This window comes from Podarcis erhardii (assembly GCF_964252035.2).
Source record: "Podarcis erhardii genome assembly, chromosome: 7".
NCBI classification, from domain to species: domain Eukaryota; kingdom Metazoa; phylum Chordata; class Lepidosauria; order Squamata; family Lacertidae; genus Podarcis; species Podarcis erhardii.
Window position 1 is genome coordinate 74597276 of NC_138511.1, and position 25072 is coordinate 74622347.

A 25072-nucleotide genomic window follows, 5' to 3' on the forward strand; every position below is an offset into this window, starting at 1 on the left:
CACACTTCTTCAGATAAGATGGTATCTGAAGAAGTGTGCATGCACACGAAAGCTCATACCTAGAACTAACTTAGTTGGTCTTTAAGGTGCTACTGGAAGGAATTTTTTTATTCAGTTTTCTTTCAACATTCATGATGCTCCACCAGCAAAGCTGGCCTTACCTTAATGTAGAGACCATTATGCACACAGCCACATTTGTTCATAGGCACACATGCATCCCCATCAGACACATAGCCGTCATTGCACTGGCAGCCTTCAAAGCAGTTCTTTGAGCATTGCACAACAGTGGACAAGCTGGCACAGGTGAAATCGCAAGATCCAGCGCAAGTCTCATAGTGGCTGTTGGCTGGGCAGGTGAGGGCTGAGAAGACAAATCAAAGCCATGTTTACCAGACATTCTTCATTACATAAAATAGGAAAGAGTCTTCTTAAGAAGCAGGTTTTCTTTTCAGCTATTTTCTATTCTCTGTATTGTGTTGTTATACATGCACACACCACTTCCGCAAGTTATGAGAAGTTCCAGGAACAGCAGGTTTCCTTTGGAGGAGAGGTCACCAAATATTTATGGCTTTTAAATAATAGTTGGGTTTCTTTACAAATATGCACGTCAAGCATAGGTGAAGTCAGAGACAGCAAAGTCTTTGTAAAAAGCTGGAAATCCACTGCCCTCATCAGATACCCAGTGAGGTACGCAATCCCTGCAAGATGTCTCTAGACTTCCAAACCTCAAAGCTCTGTCTCTCACTTTTCCTTTCTCCTTTGTTGCTTCTTATCAGGGATGGGGAACCTTCTCCAGATGTTGCTCCACTACAATGCCCATCAGACACAGAAAGGATGGCCAATACATGGGGATGGTGGGAGGTGTAGTCCAGCAACATCTTGAGAACTTAACATTCCTCACATTGGGTTTTAATATACTCATCTATTTTGTGTCCTCTCCATGGATGGAAAGATAAGTGGGAGAGAAAAGCTTGAGGAAACAATGCAGAAGACAAGTAAACTCATAGCACTGAAACCAACATAGCTCAATCAAAGGCTCATACTACTATGGGTATTGGAGAGACTCACTACCGAAAAGGCAGAAATGAAGAAACTTTTTCATCCAACTTACAACAGAAGGATTTTGTTCTCCAGGCTCCAATCTTGACTCCAGCAGACTGGCATGCAGCTGCATAGGCTTGAAGGCTCCGACAGAGATATTCCTGCTCCCCTTTGGCCGCGGTCAAGTCATACAGGCATTGCTCAAGATAATCTGAGGGGCTTACTAATGAGGAGCAGTCTTTGAATGGCCCTGTCTCTGACGTGATCATTCCACAGGAGTCGTCATTCTCATACGGTGCTGTCTGGACTGTATCAAAAGTGGGGCATTCCTCACCACAGCCATTGGAGCAGATGGCACCATCCAGAGGGACCTGCCAGGAGGCCCCAAACTCATCCACCGTTTGTGCGGATTCCCCACTAGGCAGCATGAAATCGTCCCTCTCGTCACCATTGAAATTGCCACCCAGACCACACATGTGTCCCTGGTAGGTGCTGGGGACAGACACACGGACGTAGGAAGAGGTATCATAAAGGACTGTGAGGCCAAAGGATGCATGGACAATTATATTGATCCCCTCCTGAGTGATCCAGAGTTTCCCCTCGTCTCTATTCACTGGCAAAGTGCAGAATTCTTCATCCACCTGCATGAGCCAAGAAGGAAGAAGCAAATTCATGGGGTCAGCTCTGACCACACGCAAATTCTCAAGCACACACATATACAAAAGACACACACATATCCTTTTGCACATGCTGTTTTTCATTCCAGTGATCTAAAGAAATGTCACCATTATTTAAAAGCAATTTAATTATTATACCAAATGGTTTTCCTGTAATTTTATGACTGCAAGCTGCCCTGGACTCTCTTTGCATAAGAAGGACATGTTATTCATTTGAAATAATAAGTAAAAGGTAAAGGACCCCTGGACGGTTGAGTGCAGCCCAAGGCGACAATGGGGTGTGGCGCTCATTTCGCTTTCAGGCCGTGGGAGCCAGAGTTTGACCACAGACTGCTTTCCGGGTCATGTGGCCAGCATGACTAAACCACTTCTGGCACAACGGGACACCATGACGGAAACCAGAGCACACAGAAACGCCATTTACCTTCCTGCCTATTTATCTACTTGCACTGGCGTGCTTTCGAACTGCTAGGTTGGCAGGAGCTGGGACAGAGCAATGGGAGCTCACCCTATTGCAGGGATTCAAACCGCCAATCTTCCGATCAGCAAGCCAAGAGGCTCAGTGGTTTAGATCTCAGCACCATCCGCATCCCTTTTATTTCAAATAGTAATAATAATCTGATATGAGTGGCCCATACGTACCATAGCTATCCATTTCCTTCCCCTTTCGAGGACAATAGTGTGCTGATGAACAGAGACCACAACCTTCTTTATCTGAGCAAGGTGTCCATTTCCAAGCTTCTCGTTCTCCACCAAAATGGAGAAATTCTGTAGCCGAGGGTCTGTGCTGCAGACTTTGACAAAAGTGTAAGTGCAGGAGCCATGGAAGCGAAAGCTTTGTCCATCAAAGGAAATATAAAGAGGGTCACCAAGTGCTATAGCTGTACCATATCCCACAGGGTGACAGCCTTGGATGCCGTTCTCCATCCTGCACTCCTCATGCGCTCCACAGGAGAACTGCTGGCACTTGGTGGCTCCATTGTCCAGGCAGCGGCACTTCTCCTGGCAGGAGCTACTGGGATAAAACTCCTCTCCCTTTTTGTAGTATCTGCCCTGGTGCACACAGCCACACTCTGCAAGATGGACGCACTGATTTCCACTGAGCACGAATCCAGGATCACAGGCACACCCTTCGGTACATGCAGCATCACACATTATTGGGGAGGAGACACTCCCACATGTATCAGAGCAGGCATTTCCACAGAGTTCATAGTGGGAATTGCGTGGACAGGTAAAGCCTGGAAGGAGAGAATGAGTAGAGAGGTGTGTTATTTTCTTTCCCCCTGACCATTGTAATATACAGTGGTACCTCTGGATGCGAACAGGATCCGTTCCAGAGCCCTGTTCGCATCCTGAAGCGAATACAATCCGTGTATGCACATGACATCATTTTGAGCGTCTGCGCATGCGCGAGCGGCGAAACCCAGAAGTAACACACTCTGTTACTTCCGGGTCACCACAGAGCGCAACCTGGAAATGCTCAACCTGAAGCTACTTCAACCCGAGGTATGACTGTAATACAAACTGCCTCGTATCTGCCAAGTCATGGCTACTAAGCACTGTGGCTCTATTGTACCTCTACTGTCAGAGTGTCGGGATACTGTCAGCGGCTCCCAGCAGGCTGCTCAGGAAGGTATAAAGGAAAGGAAAGGTATCTTACCATCCTTTTTTATTTCACTATTACACAGAGCTTCTATAAAGCCCAGCCGCTTGGATAATGCTGTTGTCCTGAGTGAATCTCCCCCCTCCCCCCCACCTCTCCCACTTCCTCATTTGTCACTTCTATGGGTGCGGCTATATGCCCTCTGTCTTTGAGCTCTTTGCTCTCCTACTTTTAAGGCTTGCTGGGTTCTGGGAGATTGGGGGGGTGGTAGTCTCCACCATTTCTCCTCTGCCCAGTCCCTGACACAGAGACAGTGGGAATTGCTGGGAATCACAAGTGGGGAGATGCTACTGCATTCAAGTCCTACTTTAGAGTGTCCCATAGGTGCATGACTGCAAAAGCAGGAAGCTGGACTGGATGGGCCACTGGCCGGCTCCATCATGCTCTTCTTACATTCCTATGAACCAGTCCACTGATCCATCTAGCTCTGCAGTGTCTACCCGGACTGGCAAAAATACTCTAGGATTTCAAGCACGGTTCTCCCCCAGTGGTACCTGGAGATGCTGGGAATTGAACCTGGGATCTTCTCTATACAAAGGACAAGCTCTACTGTGGAGCTACGGTCCTTTTCCAAGAGCTTAGGGAGCTAGACAAGCCATTAATTTTACCCCGCTCTCACAGTAGCCACTTGAAGAAAGCTCCCCACGTAGAAGGAGCAACAGGATGATTCTGCTTGCCATTTCTGGTGTCATCTGGGTCCCTTGAAATGCCCTGAAATCCATGCATTCTGTCTGTGCAGAATATCTGCACAGAGGATGCCCACACTCATTTCTGGAGCAAAAATGAAACTGAGATTCAGGAAGTAATACTTACTGCAGAAAGAGTCTGATCTCCATTTCTCAACCTCGATGCCCAGAGCTTGGCAAGCTGTCACATAGGCACTGATGGCACTGCAGAGAGTGTCATGATGACCCTTGTATTGGCAGGTGTCGAAAACGCAATCATCGAAGTAAGGTGTTGGGTCAATGGTCTCATGGCACTGCCTGAATGGCCCATCCCTTCTCTTGAGGATCCCACAGAACTGGTCCCCCTTGTAGGTCTGCTTCTCTGCCTCACTACATACTGGGCAGTCACTGCATCCTGCAGAGCATCCTGGGACCTCTTTCAACTTCCAGCTGTCTGCAAACTGGATTTCATCTGTTGTCTGAGCTCCATCCTTCATAGCAAAGTCATCGCTGGAGTCCTGGTTGGCATTGCCACACAGTCCGCACACAGCATTGGCATAAGTGCTGGGAATAATGACCCTGGCATAACTGTACCAGTCAAAGCTGACTCTCAGATCAAAGTCTGTTTTGATGAAGCCATGGACTCCGCTGATGTAGACCTTCAGTTTATTTTCGTAGGAGAAAGGCAGGTCCACAAAGACTCCATTCACCTGGAAAACATGGAAGTGACCATCCAGGGATTTTCAGTTAAATCAGAAAAGGATGGTGATTAACTGATATACAAATGTAGAATTATGTTATACAGGGTTTCAAAGCTGGTGAAAGAGATTAGTTGCCAGATGAGAGGGCTAAAATTATGGGCACAAGGAAAAACACATTTCTCCTATGGACAGTTAAAACAAATCTATTGCATGAAGGCAGCGCCTCTATGTTCCACTGGCTTTTAGGCGGACTTGGCCATCTCTTCCTAAATCCTCTACTGTGCTCCCCTCGGGTCAGGCTCTGCACCAGATGCCAGGGGTGGTAGCTATCCTGCCTACAGCCCAAACAGCATTGCCATTTCAGCCACTCCGCTGCATTGCAGCTGCAAAGTCCTGCTCACTCATCCTCCTGCCCTCAATGCCTTCTTTGCCTCAGTCTTCTCCAATAAAGAAAACAATGCCCGACCTGAAGAATTTGGAGCAAATGATTCAGCAGAGGAAACACAGCCCAGAATAACTAAGGAGATAGTACAAGAATACTTGGCTAGTTTAGATGTATTCAAGTCTCCAGGGCCAGATGAACTGCATCCAAGCGTATTAAAAGAACTGGCAGATGTGATCTCAGAACCACTGGCAGTCATCTTTGAGAATTCCTGGAGAACAGGCGAAGTCCCGGCAGACTGGAGGAGGGCAAATGTTGTCCCTATTTTCAAAAAGGGGAAAAGAGAGGACCCAAATAATTACCGCCCAGTCAGTCTGACATCAATACCAGGGAAGATTCTGGAGCAGATCATTAAGCAAACAGTCTGTGAGCACCTAGAAAGGAATGCTGTGATCACCAATAGTCAGCATGGATTTCTGAAAAATAAGTCATGTCAGACTAACCTGATCTCGTTTTTTGACAGAATTACAAGCCTGGTAGATGAAGGGAACACAGTGGATGTAGCCTACCTTGATTTCAGCAAGGCATTTGACAAGGTGCCCCATGATATTCTTATAAAGAAGCTGGTAAAATGCGGTCTTGACTATGCTACCACTCAGTGGATTTGTAACTGGCTGACTGACCGAACCCAAAGGGTGCTCATCAATGGTTCCTCTTCATCCTGGAGAAGAGTGACTAGTGGGGTGCCACAGGGTTCTGTCTTGGGCCCGGTCTTATTCAACATCTTTATCAACGACTTGGATGATGGACTCAAGGGCATCCTGATCAAATTTGCAGATGACACCAAACTGGGAGGGGTGGCTAACACCCCAGAGGACAGGATCACACTTCAAAACGACCTTGACAGATTAGAGAACTGGGCCAAAACAAACAAGATGAATTTTAATAGGAAGAAATGTAAAGTATTGCACTTGGGCAAAAAAAATGAGAGGCACAAATACAAGATGGGTGACACCTGGCTTGAGAGCAGTACATGTGAAAAGGATCTAGGAGTCTTGGTTGACCACAAACTTGACATGAGCCAACAGTGTGACGCGGCAGCTAAAAAAGCCAATGCAATTCTGGGCTGCATCAATAGGAGTATTGCATCTAGATCAAGGGAAGTAATAGTGCCACTGTATTCTGCTCTGGTCAGACCTCACCTGGAGTACTGTGTCCAGTTCTGGGCACCACAGTTCAAGAAGGACACTGACAAACTGGAACGTGTCCAGAGGAGGGCAACCAAAATGGTCAAAGGCCTGGAAACGATGCCTTATGAGGAACGGCTAAGGGAGCTGGGCATGTTTAGCCTGGAGAAGAGGAGGTTAAGGGGTGATATGATAGCCATGTTCAAATATATAAAAGGATGTCACATAGAGGAGGGAGAAAGGTTGTTTTCTGCTGCTCCAGAGAAGCGGACACGGAGCAATGGTTCCAAACTACAAGAAAAAAGATTCCACCTAAACATTAGGAAGAACTTCCTGACAGAAAGAGCTGTTCGACAGTGGAATTTGCTGCCAAGGAGTGTGGTGGAGTCTCCTTCTTTGGAGGTCTTTAAGCAGAGGCTTGACCACCATATGTCAGGAGTGCTCTGATGGTGTTTCCTGCTTGGCAGGGGCTGGACTCGATGGCCCTTGTGGTCTCTTCCAACTCTATGATTCTATGATTCTATGATTCCTCCCCTCTTGGTCCTATGCTCACTCATCCTCTTGGTCCTATGCTCACTCATCCTCTTGGTCCTTGCTCACTCATCCTCCTCCCCTCTTGGTCCTATGTAGATGGCTGCAGAGACACTTTTAGATAGGAGCTGAGTGACATCCAGCATTGCATGTGTATGAGATATAACATAGCAGCCACTCAGCACAGAGTAATTCTTCAGCTCCCATCCCTAAACTGTTGCCAGGGAACCAAGTCTGCAAGGGTGGAGGGAGGAGGGAGGAGAATGATTGGTGATGAATGAATGACTCCCTACCCTTGTACCAGCTGGTCCTCTCACAGCAAAGTATGTAATCAACAGTTCCCCCAATCTTCTCTTGTCACCTAGCATATATACCTTAATCTTGCGTGGATGCTCTTGGCTCAGGCTGATGGTCATGCCATAGACCTCTAGTGTCACCACTTTGGTGAAGGACACCGCCTTGCTGCCTCGGTTGTTGTTCTCCACCGTGACCAAAAACGGGGTGAGAGTGGGGTCCTTGGAGCAGACTCCAGCCATTTGATAAATGCAGGTTCCCATGAAGTCAAATTTCTTTCCATCAAAGGTGGTGTAGTGAGGGTCTCCAGTTCCTATGCAGGTGGAATAGCTGATGGTATGACAGCCCCAGTTCCCATTAACTAGGGCACATATCTCTCTGGCCTTACAGGAATCCTGCAGGCACACAGCCCTCCCTAATCTGGGGTTACATTTGCAGCGACTACGGCAGCTTTCATCAGTCCAAAACTCCTCCCCAGGACCATAGATCTTGTCGTTATAGGTACAGTTGCAGTTCTCCACTGGGATGCACGTTTCATCACTGAGGATGTAGCCCTCATCACACTGGCAGATCGGCACACAGGTGTCATCACACGTTTCGGGAGCGGTTCGGTCAGAACAGGTGGCTGGGCAGGCATTTCCGCAGGACTCATAGTGACTGTTCTCAGGGCAGGATATTGGAGCCAGTTCAGAATCTGATTGAAACAAGGATTAAAACCCATTCAAGTCATTTCTCGGGCCTGTAGGTCTATCAAGATGTCGTTGACAACTGAGATAAGTAAAGGGAATAGGTAAGCGATCCCTGGATGGTTAAGTCCAGTCAAAGATGACTATGGAGTTCCGGCACTCATCTCGCTTTCAGGCCGAGGGAGCCGGCGTTTGTCCAGTTCATGTGGCCAGCATGACTAAACTACATCTGGAGCAACTGGACACCATGACAGAAACCAGAGTGCATGGAAACGCCATTTACCTTCCCGCTGCAGCGGTACCTATTTATCTACTCGCACTGGTGTGCTTTTGAACTGCTAGGTTGGAGGAGCTGAGACAGAACAACAGGAGCTCATCCCATTGCAGGGATTTGAACCGCCAACCTTCTGATTGGCAAGCCCAAGAGGCCCAGTGGTTTAGACCTCAGAGGCACCCGCATCCTGAGATAAATGCACTCAAAGAGGGAATGAATTGTTTTATTGTCAACTGACCTGGAATTAAGTGATAGGACCACCAAATGGGATGTCAGGCCAACATGGCTACCCACAGGCCCTTCTGATAATTTGCTATTCTTTTATGGTTTCATTTTATGTATGGTTGCCGTTATGTATACTGCTTCGAAATACCAAGAGTTAAGTGGAATATAAATGCATCAAATAAATAAAATCACTGAAAAGCAATCTTATTGTAAACACTCCCATCCCAAAAACTTCAGAGAGTCACGTATGCTTTGATACACCTGTGTCAGAGGACTCATTTGTGTGCCCACCTGTGACAGAAATAAAATTGGTAGGCATATGGGGCAGGGTCTTCTTGGTGGTGGCCACACACCACCAAGAATTTGCTTCCAAGTGAGATCCCTGCAGTTTTTTCAGTGGGCCCTAGAGGTACATTTGTTCTATATCACTTTTATGGAGTGATTTTAAGCAGGTTATTGGCTTGCAGCTGCTACTGCTTTTATTCTGTTGATAATTGTGATTTTATGACAGATTATTGTTTCTATTTCTAATGTATTTGGAGGTGTTTTTTTAAGTGTGATGTTTTAAATTACCTTATGCTACATTTGCTATGTGACAAGTTTTTCCTAAAAAGTAAATTTTTAGAAAAACTATCCTAAATACACAAACAAATTTGCAATGTTATGGTTAGGCAATCAAGAAGAAAGAAGTGGGGGGGGGATAGCAAAACTGCCAGATTATGATGAGCTTTTCTGGAGGAGATGCAAATATACACATTCACCCCTGCATGGAGATAGATGTGGGAGGGACCTGTCTATAGTGATGCTTTAAGATTGGCTTAGGTGTTGTAGCATAAGGTGTTGTGCAAAGAGATGATTGGCCATAGCACAAGAGATCACTGTAAAAGGAACTTATACTGGATAGGTGGCAGATGCAGTTTAAGAATCTCCTGGAGAAATTATCCTTGCAAGCTGGTTCCCCACCAACCCCAATACATCTACTTAGGATGTAAACCCAATATGAAACTTAAATTACCTGATAAGACAAAAGGTGGTGGAGCAAAGCCATAGCCTTCATAGTTTCGGCCACCAAAGACCAAGACGCCAAAAGGAGTTTGAGGATGTGCTACAGATATGGACTGATGCCTGGGGCCCAAGTTGTATACAGCCCATGAATAAGGTGACATGGGAATCATTCTCCATTGAACGCCTGTGATAGCGGTCTCATCTCGGGTAATCCTCTGGGTTTCAGAGCTTTTTGCTATGATAACAACATAGTTCTCAAAATTCTTTATCCCATCAACGTGGTAGGATAGGCCATAAGCTGTTATGGCTGGGATGTTGATGAGGAATGGGTCATAGCCTGTGTTTCCCGACTTGAGGCCAGTGAAGAAGAAGAGGACCTGGATCCCAGCATTAGCAGAGATGTAAAAGGCATTGGGGAACTGGATCTCAAACTGCCTAACTTCGCCAGCCACCATGTCTTGAGAGCCTTTCTGTGCTCCCAGCTGATAGTCAACATGAGTGTCCTGGGAAGCCACCACATACACAATGTCAGGATTGGTCTGGAAAAACACCGGGGGGACGACAAAGGTGCTGCCCCAGCTGGAGACCGGCAGCAGCTGCTCGACAACATGGTCGCACTGGTAATTTTGCACCACACAGACATGACCACTCAAGACGGCCACGGGTGTCGACGACTCGATTCTGGTGCCCGACAAATCATTTGAGCTTTGCAGCTGGGCAACCTGGAATGCCCGGAGATAAACTGTGATTCTTGACCCTGCGGCGTATGATGTCCCACCAAAGATCACATTCCCTTTTAGGTAAATACGAACTGTGGCAGGAGACTGTGAGGCTATGACTGCGAATTCTTTTAAGTAGATGGGCAGTTTGGTACTTGACGGGGTTATGACATAATAGGTTGTGCCAAGCTCATGGGATGGATACAGAGCTGTGGTTGCCACGGAATACAACTTCCGGTACAGTAAGACAGCAGAAATGTCCTTGTCAGCCTGAATCAGAACAGACTGATCGAATGTGGTGCTGCCTTTCATCTCTGCAGTCTCTGGGATCTGAACAGGCACCATTTCACCTTCTGAAACTGAATAACTTTTCCGGAAGGCCGATCGACTCACTGACACAGTTACCTCAGTCAGGTTGTGGTGGCCAGTGAGGAGCAGCTGAAAGTTTGTTTCGGAGGCTCGGCTCGTCTCAAAATTTTGCATGAAGGCCGTGACAAATTGTTTCCCATAGTGCCTTGCGCTGGCGTGACCTGAAGAGGTTAGGACATAAAATACACAAAGCGATTTTGGCAAACGATAGCAATGGAATATCAAAGCAAAAAAGAAATCAGATGAAAAGAAAACTTATATATCAGGGATGCTGTTGGACTGCAATTCCCATTGCCTCTGACCATTAGACATGCTGGCTGGGTTTGGATGGGAATTTGAGCCCAACTGCATTTGAAAAGACACGGGCTCCCCACCTTTGGTTTAAGCGCAAAACATTTGACCTACTATCTGCTCCATGGCACCACATTCTGCTTTGCAGCAAAACCTCCCTGGTTCTGCTTGGTTTTCTTTCAGTCTATTCTTTGAATTAGGAGAAAACCCACATGCCAGTCATATGATGTCATTATGACATCACCATTGGCAGGCGAGTTGTCCTGCCTATCTGTCAAAATCCCTTGCGCAGGGTTCTGAAGCGCCCAACAGTGAACTGGCTGTCATGCGCATGGGGAGTGCAGTGAAAGGGGCATTGCCAACCCTATGCTCTGTGTTTTGGAAAATGCCCAGCATGGGATTGGAAAAGTGATTCTTTCTCACCTCCCCATCAACTGATGTGGGCAGAGGGTGGGGGGAGGGGGGAAAACCTGCTATTTGTGAGAAATCATTCTTTCAGCCAATGCATGTGGAAAAACATCTCTGCTTCCTTTGGTTGCACTTGCCTGTTCCTGGTTTGTTTTAAGTGTTTTAATGTTGAATTTTAGATTCTTGCCGGACAGAAGATCACCAGGTTGATGGACTATATGGAATTGACGAATGACTGGCAGTATCCGAGACCAGGGAGAAGAGATGGTGGAAGAAGATTGGAAAAAGTTTAAAGTTTATTTTTAGAAATAGAAATATTGTAAAATTACTGAGTGTTAGAAAAATGTTGGAATGAAATCTTATGGCTTTAGTAGAAATGTTATAAGGAGTTAAGCATAAATAAGCATTATAGTATTAATGAAAAATAAGGGTAAAAATAAGTTAAGATATTTATATGACAGAAAATAGAGAAAGATGGAAAGGAATTGCTGAAACAATTAATAGAAGTGGAATACAAAAAGGGAGGTGAGAGGAGGTCGATGAAACAAGGGTATGAAGGATAGAGTAGTGAAATGGTATGATGTATGTTTTTAAATTGTTTTTGTTTTGTTTTGTTCAATGTGTCAATGTGTCAATGTTGTGTTTTGTATTGTTTATATATTGTATTGTATTGTTTTTTCCCTTTCTTGTTTTTTTTTCTTTTTGTCTTTTTTCTTCTCTTTCTTTTTTGTAAGTTTTAAAAGTAATAAATATTATTATTATTATTTTTAATGAATTTTAGATTCTTGCAACCTGCCCTGGGACCTGCTGGTGAAAGGCAGGCTATAGATTGCATTGTTGTTGTTGCTTGTCTTTTTAAAAATAGGGTGCAGATTCAGAAATAAATGCATCCCCAGTCTGGATATGAATGTTCTGTATGTGCATCATCAGCACATGAGAAAGAAGCAGGAGCAATATGGGTGCTCTATGTGCAGTTTCCTAAGCTATAGAAGAGAGAGAGAGAGAGAGAGAGAGAGAGAGAGAGAGAGAGAGAGAGAGAGGGAGGGAGGGAGAGAACACCCAGCAGCTGAAGTGAGGAATGCATATACATCTTAATTGCTTTTGTACTAATGTCGGTCACCCCTTTTGCAAAAAAAGGGGGGGTGGCTGGGCATTGACTGACTAGATTCTGTCCTCATGATTTATTCCTCTAAAAAAGTGCATGATGTGGAATTGAAAGTCTGGCACGCTTCAGCTGAGCCTCAGCTCTGCTCTGGACGTATAGCAGAGTGTTGCGATCAGCGGTGTGTGCTTTGTGTGGAGGAATCTCAGGCGCGCAGAAAAACACTCCGTACACAGCTTCTTTCTAATCTAAGAAGCTTTATTTATAGCAGAGAAAATAAATCAGCAGTCCGGGAGAGCGAGCAGACATGCTGTCTCTCCCCTCATAGCAAAAACAAAAGTAATCTCAGCTCACATAACAAAGCGTCAAAACCCCATATGTGCACACCCCCATGGACAGGACATCACTCCATGAGCTATTAACCCTGTGAGCTTTGCTTCTCCTCACACACGACTGTGCATGCACTGCTGCTGGGTACAATGGAAGGTTCTCCCTCTTCCCCCTCCCAACCTCACCTAAATTTGTTAGGGGCTCCCTGAACCCTCCTGAGCAGATTTGGGGAAGGCACAGGTTCAGAGCAAGGAGAGAGGGGGTGTTCCATTGCACAAGGGTAAATCCTTGTGCTAATGGAACAAGTGAATTGGATACCACCCAGGGGCTGTAAGTGGGCTAAACCAGTGTATTGTCTCACACTTCTATACCCAGCCCATCATTGTGGTCTGTGAGAGGGGGCCTCTTGCAGAGAAGATCTCACCAGAAGCTCTGCACCACGTAATATAGGAAGTGGGCACTTGCCGTGTTGGCACCAACCGTCTTGAACTCACTCCTGTTACCTATCAGACAAACATCTCTATTGTCTCATTAGGGCCTATTGGAGAGCTTCTTGTTCCAGCAAGTTTTTCCAGTGCAGTCTCTCTCTCCACCCCATTGCAATCAGTCTCTGTACTGGACTTGAAATTGTTGCTGCTTATTATTGTTAAATCACCGTGGAGTGTTTATGGGAAGTGAAGTAAATAAAACAGGCCACTGCTGTTGTGGCCAGATTCAGGTACATCCAGTGGCTACAGCGGATTACTCAGTGCCAGGAAACTGTTCAAAGGTTTTCAGTGGAAGAATAGATTTCACAATATTTGCGGAATTCTGGTAGTGATTAAACAAATGCATTCAGCAGAGATAAGGGTGATGTAGGGAGGGAGGCATCTTGATAAAACTGCTTCTTTCTACAAAATATTTTGATTCTCATTGTGGTGCATCTGTTTTTACTAATTGCAGTGAAGGCCATAGCTTGCTTTTTTCTGAGTTAATGTGTAATACTGTATTTAATGTGGGATGTAATTTGGCCATTAGGTCTAGGCAACCTGTGACCCCTCTAGACGTTACTGGACTCCTATTCCCATCAGCCTCAGCCAGCATGGCAAATGGTGAGAGATGATGGGAGTTGTAGTCTAGTAAATATATGGAGCGTGATCAGGTTCCTCATTGCTGTGCTGCCTAACAATGCATACTGATAACTGCATGTGTAACCTGAAGAGGAAAAGGGATCTGATCCCAGGTTACTCACCGCTCAGGAGCATCAAACCAGCCAGAACGGTGAGGAGCCTCAGCATCGCCATGGCTGCAAAACAAGGAATTTTGGAATAAATATTAAACATGATTTCAGGACCGGGGTTTTCTCGATTCAGAAAGTTATGGTAGCAATGATGGAGATTTTTGAAGAAACATAACCTTTGAGCTGAAGTAGGCACTACACCTATAACAAAAATCAACAGCAGCAGCTTTTCCCAGTATGGAGGTGCAGTCATGGAAAAGGACTTTGTTTCTTGCAAGAACTCCAAAGGCCCATATGGCAGCAGTGGACCAAAAAAGGTAGATCTCTGCCAGATATGCAGTGGAAGGGCAAGGGGCTCCTCTCTTCTGATTGCTTAACTGCAATAACAAAATAATTTCCCACCTATCCCTAAATGGGCTGCTGAAATGAAGAAAGATAGCCAGGAGGGGACTTCCGCCAGAAAGGACTATGAGCTCAGCTCAGTTCAGGTACTGAAAACAAATCCCTAGGTTCATAATGTGCTTATACAGTAAGCACCCTGTTCTTTTAATTCTGACTGTATGTCTTTTGCAGCTGGCTGTGGTTGGTGTAGCTTGAGGTTCTATTAAAAACTGGGTGGTGGTCAGGCAAGGGTACTTAAGTCTAAGTGTAGGAGTGGCCAATTGTTGCTCCAACACTCCAGCTCAGAGCATAAGCCCAGGGAGGTGCGACAGCTACTTAGGTACCAGAAGTGTTTGTGGTTCATTATGCACGTGCATAATGTAGTAATCTCTGGTCCCAGTACGCTAGATGCTACCCTGCACTACCAACTAGAAACAAAACAGAAATCTACTTGGAGACTTAACCCACTCCTACTCCAAAAGAGAGAGATACTAGACAGAAGCAAACTAAAAAATGGGGAATTCTATGTACATAATGACCCCTTACAACATGCAGAGGCTCTATTATGTTGACATACTAAAGGCAGATGCAAGTTTATTAGTCAAAACAGCTGGTGCAGAATTCAGTGGCGAAGTTGCTCAATGGGGCAAGACTGCTCATTTTGACCGAACAGGCATGCACAGCCAAACTTCCTTCTTCCTGCCCAATGCCTTGACCCTTGACAGCCTCAAATCACTCTGGGAGGCTCAGCCAAGGGGGCTATTTGATGTGACCAAAGTGCAGATCCCACCAAATTGGCCTGATTCAGTTCAAGCGTCAGACTTCAGACTTCTGCCAAATCCAGTGTACAGCCCTATTTTTGATGTGAACCTGCCTAATTTGCACTTCTCCTAAATAATCAAATCACAGCTCCCTGTTGAAATTTGTACCTCTGAATTTTGCATTGAAGTTCTCCAACCAAACAAAGTGTAATGAAAAAAATGCATATGTTAGGGGAATTGCATATATTAGTGAAAATAACATGCAAAAATGTATTATATATGGGGAAACTGCATGCAAAACGGTGTATAAAAAATTGCACTGAAATGCTGCCAAATTTTCATGGGAACTTACAAAAAATAAACTAAAATTGCACACTGATGCAGAAATGTGGAGAACAGAAGACCAGAAAACTAAGAGAAACCAGAATTGACAGATTCATCCACCCCTAGAAAGACTCACTCTGCCAAACCCACCTCACAGGATTGTAGTAAGGGTAAAATGGGACGATGGAGAAGAATAAGGTACCTGAGCTCCTTAGAGGAATAACAGGGGAGAAATGGAAGAAAATGATCACAATAAAAACACTCTGAATCGAAAGCAGCCTCTTACCTTCCACTTTTCAGCAATTCTAACTTGGCTTGCTGTAGGAGAGAGGAAAACTCTTTCTCTGCTGCTGTTCCCCTTTATATAGAGAGAAGGGCTCAAAAAGTGAAATTCCACAGAACTGGTCTGAAAGCTCTGTCTGTGCCAGGAAGGCAGCTGCAGTTATTTTATCTGTTTGTTTTGTTTGATTTTCTCCCCCACTCTCCCTCCCAAAGGAGCCAAGCGAGAGACGGTGAGCTACAACTATATAAATCTGTATTTCTGGCTCCTCTGATTGATTTATGCAACTCTCAAGAACAGCTTGAGAGTTTTGAAAGACTGAAGTCCTCCAGATTCCACCTGACTGTAAGTTCTTGAAGAACCGCCTCCCTGCTCCTCCATCCACCTCATCCATCTGACCTAAACACATGCAGGCCCTGCGTGATTCCAGCTTCAAGAAGTCACTTCTTCTCCAGAAGAAGGGTACCAGGAGCCAGCGGCCTGTCAAGAGATAAGCTGCTCAGTTTTAATTTAAACAGCCAACCTCTTGGAAAGCTTATCCCAATACAATACAGTGGTACCTCAACTTACATACGCTTCAGGTTACAGACACTGCTAACCCAGAAATAGTACCTCAGGTTAAGAAGTTTACTTCAGGATGAGAACAGAAATCGCGCAGCGGCAACACGGTGGCAGCAGGAGGCCCCATTAGCTAAAGTGGTATCTCAGGTTAAGAACAGTTTCAGGTTAAGAACGGACCTCCGGAACAAATTAAGTTCTTAACCAGAGGTACCACTGCATGTTGTTGTTGTTGTTTAGTCGTTTAGTCGTGTCTGACTCTTCATGACCCCATGGACCAGAGCACGCCAGGCACTCCTGTCTTCCACTGCCTCCCGCACTTTGGTCAAACTCATCCTGGTAGCTTCGAGAACACTGTCCAACCATCTCGTCCTCTGTCGTCCCCTTCTCCTTGTGCCCTCCATCTTTCCCAGCATCAGGGTCTTTTCCAGGGAGTCTTCTCTTCTCGTGAGGTGGCCAAAGTATTGGAGCCGCAGCTTCACAATCTGTCCTTCCAGTGAACACTCAGGGCTGACCACTTCATGTCATAGTGTATATATTCGATGACAACAACAACAATGTATTCTGTGGTTGCAGATTCTAAACCATTCACCATGGTGGCCAACCTCTCACAAAACACATCTTCAGGGGCCGAAACTGATCTTGTGTATGTTTAAAGGTAAAGGTAAAGGTACCCCTGCCCGTACGGGCCAGTCTTGACAGACTCTGGGCTTGGTGTGCCCATCTTACTCAAGAGGCCAGGGGCCAGCGCTGTCCGGAGACACTTCTGGGTCACGTGGCCAGTGTGACAAAACTGCATCTGGTGAGCCAGCGCAGCACACGGAAACGCCGTTTACCTTCCCGCAAGTAAGCGGTCCCTATTTATCTACTTGCACCCGGGGGTGCTTTCGAACTGCTAGGTTGGCAGGCGCTGGGACCGAGCAGCGGGAGCGCACCCCGCCGCGGGGATTTGAACCGCCGACCTTTCGATCGGCAAGCCCTAGGCACTGAAGCTTTTACCCACAGCACCACCCGCGTCCCTCTGTGTATGTTTGGCCCAAGGTAAATACCTGCAGATCACTATTCAGATGTTATCAGAAGCCTTCTGATTTGCAGGCTGTTATACATCTTAGAGATCTAATTTATGCATTTATAAAACAGTAACTCTCTTGTAAGGTTAAAAAAAAGAAAGAAAGATAAAAGACCCCTGGACAGTTAAGTCCAGTCAAAGGTGACTAAGGTGTTGTGGCGCTCATCTCGCTTTCAGGTCAAGGGGGCTGGTGTTTGTCCACAGACAGCTTTCTGGGTTATGTAGCCAGCATGACTAAAATATTTCTGATGCAACAGAACACTGTGACGGAAACCAGAGCACATGGAAACACCGTTTACCTTCCTGCACTGGCACCTATTTATCTCCTTGCACTGGTGTGCTTTTGAACTGCTAGGTTGGCAGGAACTGGGACAGAGCAATGGGAGCTCGCCCCGTCATGGGGATTCAAACCACCGACCTTCTGATCGGCAAGCCCAAGAGGCTCAGTGGTTTAGACCTCAGCACCACCTGCATCTCTCTCTTGTAAGGGCCAACCCTGTGTGTGTGTGTGTGTGTGTGTGGTCAACCTGCACACTTCCATCTGCAAAACAGGAAACTAAACAATGCCACCTGAAAGAAGAGAGATCATAGCAACACTGGTAAATGCTCCAGGCTAGATCCACACTAAGTTCATTGAGCTTTGTTCCCATTGCAACATATGGGGCTTATGTCATGACTCACTTACCATATCAATTACAGTGGGAACTGAGTTCAACTTTTGGTGAACGAGGAAGCTGCCTTACACCAAGACAGGCCTACCTGAAGCTGCTGGGGACTGAACCTGGGTCCTTTGTCATGAACTTGCTCTACCTCTAAATGATTACCCTTCCTCTTAATCTGGATCCAACCCTCCTACAGCACCCATAGCAAGTCTGTCATAAGGCACTAGCCATTGTTTTGCACCCTCACACTATGCATGCATGGGAGTTACTGAAGTGCCCACTGGTGGCTTAACAATCCTGACATCACCTTTCACTGGCTTTCTCCAACTCCAGATGTTTGCAACTATAACTCACATAATCTCTGGCCATAGGCTGTGTCCTGTCCTATACAGTGGTACCTCGGGTTAAGAACTTAATTCGTTCTGGAGGTCCGTTCTTAACCTGAAACTGTTCTTAACCTGAAGCACCACTTTAGCTAATGGGGCCTCCTCCTGCTGCTGCTGCGCTGCCAGAGCACCATTTCTGTTCTCATCCTGAAGCAAAGTTCTTAACCCGAGGTACTCTTTCTGGGTTAGCGTAGTCTGTAACCTGAAACCTATGTAACCTGAAACATATGTAACCTGAAGCGTATGTAACCCGAGGTACCACTGTATTGTACACTTAACACGTGATCTCATCTATGCAAAATTTTGGGGCAAAATTCAGATTTCCTGGACAGCAAATGAGCAACAAGGCACCAGGTTAGAATTTCAAGTACCTGAATGCATGTCATATTGCCAGTATAGGCAATAAAAGACATGTTGAGCATTCAGAAGCAACGCAAAGCTACAATATCAAGCACACTTGGCAAACTACAATTCCTAAGATTCTCTGGGGAAAATAAGTGCTTTAAAAGTGCACTGGGCATGCTTTAAACGGATCGTGCAGATGGTGTAAAAAAAGCCCCCAAAAAGTGGGGAAATAATAAAGACAGAAGAGGGAGAGGGAGAGGAGCTTAATGGAAACCAAGAAAAAACATTTTTTTACCAGCCTCCTTCAGGTTTGATCCAGAGTCCGTAGAAAGGAGCTATTGCTCAAGAGGTGCGAAGTGGACCTCAACCGAGATCTCTCGAACATAGGAATGTGGGGATTTGACTGGGAGGGTGGGAAATGGAAGAGGGGCTCTTATGAAGGGCAAGCAGGAACTTTGGAGGTGAAAAATAACAAAGGGGAATTCTTGTGCAACAAAGCAGTTGTTGAGATTAGAGTACAAATCTTTAAGTGGTCCTTGGTGGGGGATTTCCCCAGCTGCTTAATAGGAAAGCTTTTGTTTTCCCCTTGGCAAATAGAAGGAGCAGGAGTTTCTCAGGAATTGTAGTGTTTCCCTTTCCCCACCATGGGTGTTGAGTACAAATGTGTGTGGGGTCAGGCGTGGAAAAGGGGGGTTATGGTGTATCCTTTTTCGGGGGGCATGACCTTAATATAGGGGTACAGAACTCTTTTTCATCCTGAGTGCCACATTCCATCACAGGCAGATGGGAATGCACTGGCAAAGCAGCACCCAGCAGGACTGAACCTCCTGCTCTCCACAGTACATTTGATGGGCTGGGGGACCATACGTCTGACAAACCGTTAGAGCTGTGTGCTGGAATTGCCCGAGGCCCAAACCAAATCAGGCAGGTTGGGGGGGGATCTGGGTGTTGGCCAACTCAGACTGAGACAGCCCTGGAGCACTGTAGTTCAGGCTGGGTACCCAAAGTGATCTGGGACTCTCATAAGGCAGGAAGGAGAAGTTAGGAAGAAAGGAGAAACCACAAGAGGTCAGCTGTGTCTTCTCTGGAGGTGGGTTGAGGCGGGTGGCGGTGGATGCTTTAGATATTGGAGGCAGGGTGCTCTCTTCCGCCTGACCTCTCCTTTTTCCTGCCTGATGCCACTAGAGACTCCTTCCTCCGCAATGCCCCACCCCTGAAGCAGCACCTATTGGCCTTGATGCCTCTGCACAACAGCTGCTGGACAGGGAAGAAGAAGAAGAAGAAGAAGAAGAAGAAGAAGAAGAAGAAGAAGAAGAAGAAGAAGAAGAGTAGTAGTAGTAGTAGTAGTAGTAGTAGTTTGGACTTGATATCCCGCTTGGACTACTGCAATGCGCTCTACGTGGGGCTACCTTTGAAGGTGACCCGGAAACTACAACTAATCCAGAATGCGGCAGCTAGACTGGTGACTGGGAGCGGCCGCCGAGACCATATAACACCGGTCTTGAAAGACCTACATTGGCTCCCAGTACGTTTCCGAGCACAATTCAAAGTGTTGGTGCTGACCTTTAAAGCCCTAAATGGCCTTGGTCCAGTATATCTGAAGGAGCGTCTCCTCCCCCATCGTTCTGCCCGGACACTGAGGTCCAGCTCCGAGGGCCTTCTGGCGGTTCCCTCACTGCGAGAGGCCAAGTTGCAGGGAACCAGGCAGAGGGCCTTCTCGGTGGTGGCGCCCGCCCTGTGGAATGCCCTCCCATCGGATGTCAAGGCAATGGACAACTACCTGACATTCAGAAGACATCTGAAGGCAGCCCTGTTCAGGGAAGTTTTTAATATGTGACATTTTAGTGTATTTTTTATCTCTGTTGGAAGCCGCCCAGAGTGGCTGGGGAAACCCAGCCAGATGGGCGGGGTACAAATAATAAATTATTATTATTATTATTATTATTATTATTATTATTATTATTATTATTATCACTACCCTAAGGAGTCTCAAAGTGGCTAACATTCTCCTTTTCCCTTCCTCCCCCACAACAAACACTCTGTGAGGTGAATGAGGCTGAGAGACTTCAGAGAAGTGTGACTGGCCCAAGGTCACCCAGCAGCTGCATATGAAGGAGCGGGGAATCGAACCCGGTTCACCAGATTACGAGTCCGCTGCTCTTAACCACTACACCACACTGGCACACAGGGTATTCAACACTGCAGGAATGAACTTTCCCACCCTGCTCTCAAGTTGATGGGAGACTGGCCCACCCTCACCGGCAGAGGAAGGGGGTGAAGTGGGTGTGGCCTGCCCCGAGTGTCATTAGCCCCTCCCCCACAGATGGCTAGCCCCACCCCCAGGTGCACAGCATGTGCACCACTCCAGGTGCCGGAGCAGTTAGCTTCGCTTCTGCTCACCCTCTGTTAGCTATGCATGGGGTCACCCATTTGTCAATGCCGTTCATATAGTGTCAGGTGTCAAGGGATGGACTTAGGAGGAATGGTGGGAACCATGCCCCCCTTCCTGCACCTTCACAAGAAGAGGAGGACAGTATAGACTTAGAACAGTGGTCTGCAGAAGGGCATAGTTCAGAGTCTGCAGAGGGGAGGAGCTGGGAAATATTGGGAGAGCAGCAGGAAGAAGGAGACCAGGGGAGAGACAGCTAACAGACTCAGTGTCTCTTGAAAGCATTCCTGACGCCCTCCCCTCCCAGAACAAGGCGTGACTTGAGAGTAACAGAACAGAAAACTCAGAGGCAGAAAGCACAGATCAGCCAGTGCAGGGGTGATGTAGAATAGGAGGGATGGAGGGGGTAGGACTTTACTTGGAGCAACGCCATTATCTAAGAGAGACAGCATTCCTTCATCTCTCTCTCTCTGTGAATATTGAATAAACTACATGGTAAGAACTCTTCTTGTAATTCTGCTTCTTGGCATCCCACCGTGAGAGGGACAGGGTCTCCTGAAGCCTTGATATCAGGTGAGTCGACTTCAAAGGAAGTATCAGGTGCGGACTCCAGCTGCACTCCGAATTCTGCCTTTGCAGTCCTGGCTTGAAGTCAAGCTGTGGCAGCATAGATTCCTGATGAAAGCAGGGCATCAGCTGCACTGTGCAGCAATGGGCTCCACTTGGAAGTTCCAATGGGGAATTTCAAGCTCCCCTTGGTATCTGTTGAACTACAACGCTCCCTGGCCCCAGCCAGCATGGCCAACTGCAAGGGATAACAGGCCTTGTCATCCACAAGATCTGGAGGACAATATATTCATGCGCCCCCCCCCCCCCCAGATTTGTGCACATGTCAATAAAAGAGTCGTGCCATTTTACTGCAGATTGCGAGGTAGGATTTGCATAGGCACAAGTCCCTAGGACACAGTGTATTGGAAAACACCTCTGATTTCAGTTCTTTGCAACATCGGGGGTTGCTCAATCCATTGCTTGAAAAGGACTGGCATGGTTTTAGGGAACTGTACATTATGGAGATGAAGCAACTTTAGGCAGCTGTGGTTCATTTCGACCTGTGGTTCAATTTTGGGGAACTGTGGTGTCCATTTCAGGAGTGTGTTGCAATGGATTGCGGTTGTGCTTCTCCACGGCACAGCACATGCTTAGCATGCAGAAAGTCCCAGGTTCCGTTCATGATATCACCACATAGGGTGGAAAGAGACACCCCGCCTGACAGGAGCGACTCCCTGTCAGTGTGATCAATACTGAGCCATATGGACTAATGGCCTGACTGAGTATAAGGCATCTTCCTATCTTACTAAACTATTTTCTGGTACCTGCTTTGATTGTGGTCCCTACTTTGTCTTTGCCTGTGCATATTGACCTAGCAGTGTTTCATTTGCTAGAGATGTGAGGAGGAGGGAGACAGACTCAAAGACTGAGGTTGCCATCAATCCTCTTCCACTGTTGCTTCAGAGCTCTGCTGTGCAACTAAATATTCTGTTTATCACCCTTAATTTTTCAAAATTGGAGGCTGATCTTCTCATTAGCATCTGCAGTGCAGGACAGTGCAGGACCGGGGGTTGCAGACGAAAGCAATACAGAATTTGAATTTGCACATTTTCATATGGTGCTTAACAGCAGGGTGAACCGTAGGGCATTGTGTAGTTCAAGTAAATGTTTCAGATTCCGTTGGCCTCTTGCAACATCAGAGTTTGTGCAAGTCCCTGTAAAGGGGCTGGAGCAGTCTTAGGGGACCATGTCTCTCATGCAAAAGGGCTGATTCAGTTTTTGGCATTGTGCAACACCTTCAGAAGTGTGGTGTGGTTTGGGGAACGTGCTATATCCAGTTCAGAGGACTACTGCGTTTTCAGGAACCTTTGCCATTTCTTAGGAAGAGACCAGGGACCTGAAGCCAAAGTTCTGGATGGTTAGTTCAAATCAAGATTAATTGTTGCATGATTATTTAAATTTGTATCCCAGCCTGACTCTCCCCAAGGCACATAACAATAATTAAACTACATAAAAGCAAGTAGTGTGTTTTTGGATGTGTTAAACTTGCATCCTGGTCAGCACATTCCAGTTCGTTTATTTCTTGCATTTCCATCTCAGCTTTTTCTCCAAGGAGCTCAATATGGTGTACATAGTTCTCCCCCTCTTCATTTGATCCCCACAGCAACCCTGTGATGTAGGTTAGGCTGAGAGGCAGAGACTGGCCCAGGGTCACCCAGGGAGCTTCATGGCTGAGTGGAGATTTGAACCCTGAACTCCCAGGTTCTAAGCCAACACTCTAACCACACCGCCACACTGGCCAATGCAAGGGTGAGAAGCCTCAGGCTTTGGGTACCGATGCAGCCTTCTAGGCCTCTCATTCTGGCTCTATAGACTCTCCCCAAGTCACTTACCTCACTGATTGTGCTTTATCTGCCTCCATTTCTTTTGCTTGGCTGGAACGTGTCTGTTGTAATAGTGCCTCTTACCTACATGGATGGCTGCGCATATTGACGCCTCCAACTCTTGCGTGGCTGGTCTTCTGCATTAAAAGTTGCATCCATTGCCAACACACACCCAGAAGGTTGCCCATGAGAAAACACAGCCCTCAGGCTGAGGATGTTCCCCCGTCCTTGCTGTGCCATACTGCAAAGAGCAGTTCATAGTGCAAAACCTTCATTAAAGTATCTTCCAGAAGCCTGGACAAATACAAAAATGTCTTGGCAGCTCTCCTGAGTGCAGTTAAAGAGGAGGACTGCCAGGTTTCCCCTGGGAAGGAGCTCCATAATACGTTTTCCAAAGCATCATCAAGACATCATAGATATGTCACAGAACAGCTGTGGTCTAAGGTAGAACCTGAGCTCCAGGCATACCCCTGTCACTCAAATATAGTCTTTCACATGTACTCCATCACAGTACAGTTGTACCTTGAACGCCTTATGAGTCGAACATTTTGGCTCCCGAACGTCACAAACCCAGAAGTGACTGTTCTGGTTTGCGGACGTTATTTGGAACCCAAACGTCCGAAGCAGCTTCCAACTGGCTGCAGGAGCATTGGTTTCCAAATGTTTTGGAAGTTGAACGGACTTCCGGAACAGATTCCGTTCAACTTCCAAGGTACCACTGTACAAAGGAAATCAATTACAGTTCCCTGGTCCCTGAGTGGGTAGGCATTGTGATTGAGATGGTTGTCTGTCTGACACTCTTGGGGCAGGATATCACCGGACATGACTCCTTAGGAAGGCCCTGCCAAAGTGACTGTACATCTCAGGGATTATGGTGGGATCACTCACCCCTTCCCTTATACCTCACTTCCCTGGGTCCTAAATGCCATTCGAACTGAGATGATTGACACAACAATGTGATTTCTTATAAAAATAAAAATAAAAAAAAATGTCCAGTAGCACCTTGGAGACCAACTAAGTTTGTTCTGGGTATAAGCTTTCGTTTGCATGCACACTTCTTCAGATACCTTCAGATTTCTTATGAATTTCTAAAGTTTTTGCATTGAGCCAGCACATAGACACATTTATCAGTGAATTGGTAATGTGCAGCAGAGGCTCTTTGCCTTTGCCTCATAGTGTGGAGAGGCAAGGCTCGTGGGGGGGGGGGTCACCAGTCAAAATACTCATTTGCATATGCTTTCTTTGTTTGGAGAACTGCATCCCCCCCAAAAAAAGTTTCCCTGTTCATATCTCGAAAGATAGCTGTGTTTAAGTTTGCGTATTGTTTCCAGGCTTGCAGATTAGGTAGGTTTGCATAAAAATGCGAACCAAACCAACTCTCTTTCCCCTGCCCACATCCCGCAAATGCTGTAGGACTCTCTGTTGGTTTTGCTGCAAGAGGCAAGCATAACAACCTGACAGAACAAAGGCTTGCAAGTTAACACAGAAATCTCAGGAGGAAAAGGAAGCAGGTGGGACAGATGGAGAGATAAGCTTGACAAAGTGGTGACGTTATAAGGAGTCTTTTATATCCCCTTATGGCCACTAAGCTCATCTTCTGATACTGGAGGTCTTGCTTGCCTTCTGGCTGTGGGCAGAGACTAGAGCTTTGGGGGGAGGGACTTTTTCATCCCATGATCCAAATGAAAAACTGAGGGGGGGGGGACACTTGCCAGT

The 25072-nt window shown here is 46.5% G+C and overlaps 1 protein-coding gene across 1 annotated transcript in view; it reads right to left on the reverse strand.

Moving 5' to 3' along the window:
- Nucleotides 1-15793, reverse strand: part of LOC309347205 (IgGFc-binding protein-like) — a 51846-nt gene extending 36053 nt beyond the window's left edge. The window contains exons 1-8 of the mRNA XM_081871545.1: nt 15522-15793; nt 13782-13835; nt 9342-10580; nt 7222-7835; nt 4195-4756; nt 2361-2956; nt 1112-1682; nt 162-361 (exon numbers count right to left, since the gene is read on the reverse strand). Of these exons, the coding sequence (XP_081727671.1) occupies nt 162-361; nt 1112-1682; nt 2361-2956; nt 4195-4756; nt 7222-7835; nt 9342-10580; nt 13782-13833 (3834 nt within the window). The 5' untranslated portion in view covers nt 13834-13835; nt 15522-15793. The remainder of the gene's footprint in view (nt 1-161; nt 362-1111; nt 1683-2360; nt 2957-4194; nt 4757-7221; nt 7836-9341; nt 10581-13781; nt 13836-15521) is intronic.
- Between the last annotated feature and the right edge of the window lie 9279 nt (nt 15794-25072).